This window comes from Diplotaxodon limnothrissa, linkage group LG14 (genome assembly GCF_057381915.1).
Source record: "Diplotaxodon limnothrissa isolate DT_005_m linkage group LG14, D_limnothrissa_male_GT1.1, whole genome shotgun sequence".
NCBI lineage: Eukaryota > Metazoa > Chordata > Actinopteri > Cichliformes > Cichlidae > Diplotaxodon > Diplotaxodon limnothrissa.
In genome coordinates this window covers 27313427-27319415 of record NC_140609.1, presented here as the reverse complement: position 1 = coordinate 27319415, position 5989 = coordinate 27313427, and the positions used below count along the sequence as shown (strand labels likewise).

The 5989-nt window shown below is 39.5% G+C and overlaps 1 protein-coding gene across 1 annotated transcript; it reads right to left on the bottom strand.

Annotated features, from left to right (window-relative positions):
- Positions 1-2214: 2214 nt before the first annotated feature.
- On the bottom strand, positions 2215-5335 carry LOC146619000 (extracellular calcium-sensing receptor-like). Its single transcript, XM_085370150.1, has 6 exons — positions 5247-5335; positions 4827-5109; positions 4152-4724; positions 3674-3796; positions 3328-3451; positions 2215-3113 (listed from the first exon to the last, which is right to left on the bottom strand). The coding sequence occupies exons 1-6, from the start codon at positions 5333-5335 to the stop codon at positions 2215-2217; spliced, it is 2091 nt and encodes a 696-aa protein (XP_085226276.1).
- Between the last annotated feature and the right edge of the window lie 654 nt (positions 5336-5989).

Here is a 5989-nt window from a genome sequence, read left to right as displayed (position 1 = left end):
TCTGGTTTGATTTAAGGTGGTGAATGCTGGGCCTAAGCCTGAAAATCTCTCTCAACAGTCCTAATGAGAATTCTCAGGAAAAACTCATGTCTAAAAGGCAGTGGGCGAAGAACCAGCAAATTATTTAGAAACTGATTTCATTCTTAATGTCTGTGTGACCATTACATTACGAAGACTATAGCTTCCAACATAGAACGTCAATGTAGCAAATTAGACTGGCGCATATGGTACTCCAGTACAAAAATTTTATGGACAGGATTTCTAGGCGCAGCCAAGTAGCGGAGGGCTTTCGCTTTGGTGGCCTCAGAATCTCATCTCTGATTTTTGCAGATGATGTGGTTCTGTTGGCTTCATCGGGTGAGGGCCTCCAGCTCGCACTGGAACGGTTCGCAGCCGAGTGTGAAGCAGCGGGAATGAGGATCAGCACCTCCAAATCTGAGGCCATGGTTCTCAGCCGGAAAAGGGTGGAGTGCCCACTCCGGGTCGGAGATGAGTTCCTGAGATCCGGAGCCGGAGATCGACAGACAGATTGGGGCTGCAGCTGCAGCTGTAGTAATGGCCTCTCCCTTAGAGATAGGGTGAGAAGTTCGGCCATCCGGGAGGGGCTCAGAGTAGAGCAGCTGCTGCTCCACATCGAAAGGAGCCAGCTGAGGTGGTTCGGGCATCTGACAAGGATGCCCCCTGGGCGCCTCCTGGGTGAGGTGTTCCAGGCATGTCCCGCCGGGAGGAGGCCCCGGGGCAGACCCAGGACACGCTGGAGAGATTATATCTCTCGGCTGGCCTGGGAACGCCTTGGTATTCCCCCGGATAAGCTGGAGGAGGTGGCTGGGGAGAGGGAGGTCTGGGCCTCTTTGCTTAGGCTGCTGCCCCCGCGACCCGGCCCCGGATAAAGCGGATGATGATGGATGGATGGATGGATGGATGGATGGATGGATGGCATACGGTACTTATAAACAAAATGATATTGTTTGGTTAGATATAAAAACAACTTGCCACTGTTGCTGGAGAACATAAAACATATGCCACACAAGCATGTTCACAAGCAAATCCTTCAATCTATAATAAATGACGGGGTCACCAATACATGTAGCCAAGAAGTTAGGTGCTTGTATTAATGTGCTGGGTTGAGTTTGGCATTTTTAAACCTTATTAATTGCTCTTCTGCCAAAGGGAGACTGCATTTGTCTGTTTCTCTAGAAAGTCATGTAATAATAAAATAAAATAACATGAAAATGTCAGATGATTTTATTTAAAGTTATTATGACATTTATATAAATAAATTATTCACACAACATTTATGTGTTCCTTTCAACATTCCTGAAATTATTCAGAATTTACCATACAGGTCACTTTAGTATTAAATCTAGATGGTACGAAGCACTATATCATTTCCAGAAATGGCCCACTACATTACACAAGTAGTGCCAACATATTGCCAAACAGCAGTTGCCTCAAGAGCTGCTTTACCCTTCAAATGGAACTAAGAGCATGTGGTAGAAGGGAAAGTTTACGCCAGTTTTGTTCATTTATTGGGAAAGGCAGGCACATAAAATGTTATTCTTACTTTACTGGTGTAAATCAATGACCCACTAGAAATCACACAACAGCTGCAGCAGGGCTTTGATAAATGTTTACTTTTACAGATGTAACTGATGTAAGACTTCACATTATTCCTCATTTTAGGAAAGCAGAAATCTTTAGTGGTTGATTTGTTAATTTTACACAGTTTTTTACATTTATGGATCACAGACATAGGACATATAATTATTCCCCTGATAAGTAGTAAATGTAGCTTATTTCTTCCTTTTGCATTTCATGTCATATTTCATGTTTTTTCAATGGAACACATGATTATTTCAAAGGATTTACTGTGTTTTGTTTAGAATAGTGTTACAGAGACTGATAAGCAGGCAACAGTTTATTTTTTTAATCTTAAATTGTGTTGCATGTGTGTGCATGTCTATGTTTAGATGGACAAAATTTGCATACAATTACTGTCATACATTTCTTTCAGCAGCATAGAACATATCTTTCAATTTACTGAAATGTTAATTATAAATCCTTTATCAGTCACAAATTACATTTAAATATGTATATACCCAAACTCTGTTATTTAATGTGTTGCAGACTTTTGACTCAGAATGTTTACTAAAGTAATATACATGTAAACAAAAAAAAAGACATAACTTTAAATTGTTAAGGTTTTTTAATCTTTTAGTTTATAGTTTTTCCCATAATATGTTTCTTGGTATTTTTTTCTGGCTTAAGAAATATTATGTAACACTTGGGTGCAAAAATGCTACTTAATAGGCCAAAAGCTGAAGACAAAATTGCAAATATTTCTACAGCTACAGTGAACTTTCCAGGAGAGCTGATGTATGCTGGGATGAAGGTAATCCACACAGCACAGAATATCAGCAGGCTGAATGTGATCAATTTGGCTTCATTGAAATTATCAGGAAGTTTTCTTGCCATAAATGCCAGGATCAAACAAATGATTGCAAGGATCCCTATGTATCCCAACACTGCATAAAAAGCAAACTCAGAGCCTGTGTTGCATTCAAGAACAATCATGTTGTTGCTGGATGTGAACAACTTGTGTGGGTGAGGTGGGTTTGAAGTCAGCCATAATGCACATATTACCACTTGAATCAAAGTGCAGGAGCAAACAATGATTCTTTGTTGTGCGTGACCAAACTTTCCAGCAACTTTGTTACCAGGAAATGTGGCTTTGAAGGCTGTGACAACAACAATGGTTTTTCCCAAGACACAGGAAATGCAAAGGGCAAATGTCACACCAAAAGTGGTGTGACGCAGCATGCATGACCAGACTGTTGGCTTACCTAGGAAAGTGAGAGGACAGAGAAAGCACAGAAAAAGAGAGAATAATAAGAGAGAGCTTAGCTCAAAGTTACTGGCTTTCATCACGGGAGTTTCTTTGTTGTGGACAAAAACCACCATTGTGGCAAGAGATACTGAGGCCCCTAACAGGGATACAAATGTTAGAGCTATTCCCATGGGCTCCTGATATTTCAGGAACTCAATAGTTCTAGGAATGCACTTATCTTTTCTCTCATTGGACCAGTATTCCTTTGGACAAGGTGTGCAGTCTGCTGCACCTGTTGAAGATAAACAGAACACATGAATGATGGATCTAGATGCCATTCTAGGAGAATAGCAAATTATAATATATTAAAATTGTAATTTAAAAACTCAGTTGAAAAAAGATGCAGTAAAACATTGATATTGCAAATATTATATATATGGAGACACTGAATTTGTGGTTTTACATTGTGTGCAACAGAAATGCATAAACACTTTACCTACCTGTTGAGTTGGCAATAGTTCCCTCAGCACAGGGTACACAGTCAAAACAACATATAGGTTTTCCCTGAATTTGAGCTTTTCTGGTTCCAACTGGGCAAACATTAGAACATACTGATGTGGGCACCTGTGACAAAAGAAATATTTAAGTATTTTAGAGGTATTGTATCAATGGCAGACTATGTGTTAACAAAAGAATAAAAAGGAGAGATACTATAAGTGTACAGTATTAAAAAAAAGAGAGAATTACTGTTTTCCCTGTCCTCCACACTATCTTTTCCTCCTCGATGCTGAGCTTGTAATCACCATTTTCAGCAAATGTCAAATTACCAAGTGTCACATGATGCACTTTTCCATTTATCAACTGCCAGTTAATAATTTCATAATTAGCAGGAGGATCACCATTCTCATCAAAATACACCTCGGCACCAAAGTGATTTGTGAAATTTACCCTTTGTAAGCTTTTACTGACCTAGAAAGGAAGAGATTATGTATTAGATACAATAATAATATAAATGCTGGATTTTTGTGGGTTTTTTTTATTTTTTCAAATTTAAACATGATACACTATTTCACACCTCCTTGTGCTGCATTTCTGAAAGATTCAAGCATAGCGTTACAGGTTTTTCTCCAACGGGTTTGCAAAATATCAGCTGATGCAGGGCGTGTGCGATAGCATAAACTGCTTTATAGACATTATGGGTTCCTCGGAGCTCTGTGACATCGAAGAAATCATGGTCGGAATTCATGAATGTTTCATTGCCTGTACATCTTTTTAATGTGGCCTCAGTACCTGTATTTCCAGGTAAAATAGGTGTGCAGCCCACCATATTCTCCCAGAAATCCCTCATAAAAGGTGCATGTGGATCTGTATATGGATTTATACTTGTAAGAAATTGTTTTAGTTTAGGAATAGCCTTCTTCTGCATTACAAATCCAAGGGTTCCACCAAAAGCTGTGTAGATTTCAGGTGTGGAGGGTCGAGGTGCTGTTATCCAGGCCACACAAGAAATCCACTGAATTCCTGTAATGTTCTGGTTCACAATCTCTTGCATCAAAGGATAAAAGTCACCCTCAGCAGCAAAAGCCAAAATTACTTTGACAGATGACTGTTTTATTATTTCCACAACTTCTAGAAATTTATCTCTTGTGTACGTGCGTAGAACTGATGCAACAAAAGCAACACAAACCCCAAACTTTTCAACCTTCTCCTTAAAAGCAAGAATTCCATTACGTCCAAAATCATTGTCTGACTGTATGGCTCCAATCCACTGCCATCCAAAATGTTTGACTAGTGCAGCCAAAGCTTTTGCAAGGTAGTAGTCACTGGGGATTGTTCTAAAAAATGTAGGATATTTAGTTCTGTCACTCAGACAAGCACACGTTGAGAAGTGACTTACCTGTAGAAGAGAAAATAACACTGAAACAGTGTGCAACAGCATACAATGCCAAAACATCAAATATCACTTAGCATCATAAAACATAATTGTATCTCTTACTACTGGCACATGGAATGTTCCAAAAATTCCTGCCACAGCTATTGACTGAGTTGATCCTGCCTCTGCTATGACTGCAGTTACAGCTGGTGGGCAATGAGAAGTCACATCTACCTCCTCTGCTCCACTAGCCAGTGTTAGTGCGGCGCGTAAAGCATTTGTAGGAGAATCACAAGAGTTAAGGATCCTATAGCCAAGAGATATGTTTGGAAGGAGAGCTGGATCATTGTTGATTTCTTCAATAGTAAATATAACTGCCTGGGTCCATCGAAAAACTCTCCAGTCAAACCTAAAAACATTATAGTGATTAATAACAGTCATAAAGTAACCAAGCTACTGCTTCACATATAAAGTACAATGACAAGAATTTAAACAAAAATAAACATCCATGCATGACAAACGAAAGCCACTTGTGTTAAATCATACCCTTCACACTGCACTTTAGGTGGCTCCTTATCAAATGCAGAAGTGCTGATTATTTCTTTGTTGAAAATCGGGAAGATTCCTCCGATCATTATGTCACCTTCCTTAAACAAACTTGGCATATCAAACCTGCCTAACAGTTCACATCCAGATACTGTGTTCGTGCTGAGAACACAGAGAAAAAGAAGGATACCTCTTTGCATGTTTGCACTGTATTGCCACATATGCATGAGAGCACAGTTCTTATAACAACAGTATTGGATGAACTCAGATGATCTATCATTTCCCAAAGGGCATAGTGATCTCAGGTTGGAAAGCTTAGGACAACACTGAAATGCTCTACATATTACCTATAGTCATATACTCAAGATCCACTTTGCGTGGCGCTGTCACTTGGTGTTCGCTCTTTGTGCGGTAGAGTATCATCTTCTGTTCTAACACACAGTGGTGTTTTTGTGAAGCTTATCTGCCTAGCAGTTTTGTTAAAACACTTATAGATAACTTATTTTTTCATGGAGTAATCTTCACATGCTTTATTCGAAGCACACTCTCCTTGTAGTCACTTGCTAATTTATAGTCAAAGTATTCACTCACTGTCTTTAGGGTTTCTTTTTTCTTTTTTTCTTGTCTTTAGGGTTTTACTAGCTTATTTTAGCTCGTAGCCACCTTGCTATCAGCATGGCCTCTTCACCTGTCCCTCCTGCACTTTCCTGCTCATTGTGTCAGATGTTTAGTTACTCCTCAGC

Coding starts and splice junctions, on each gene's coding strand:
- LOC146619000 (XM_085370150.1), bottom strand. CDS start 5,335: ATGATCGGAGGAATCTTCCCGATTTTCAACAAAGAAATAATCAGCACT. Junction 3,797..4,151: donor GGGATTTCTGGGAGAATATG/GTGGGCTGCACA, acceptor CTTCCTTTCTAG/GTCAGTAAAAGCTTACAAAG. Junction 3,452..3,673: donor GGCAGTTGATAAATGGAAAA/GTGCATCATGTG, acceptor CTTTTGTCACAG/GTGCCCACATCAGTATGTTC.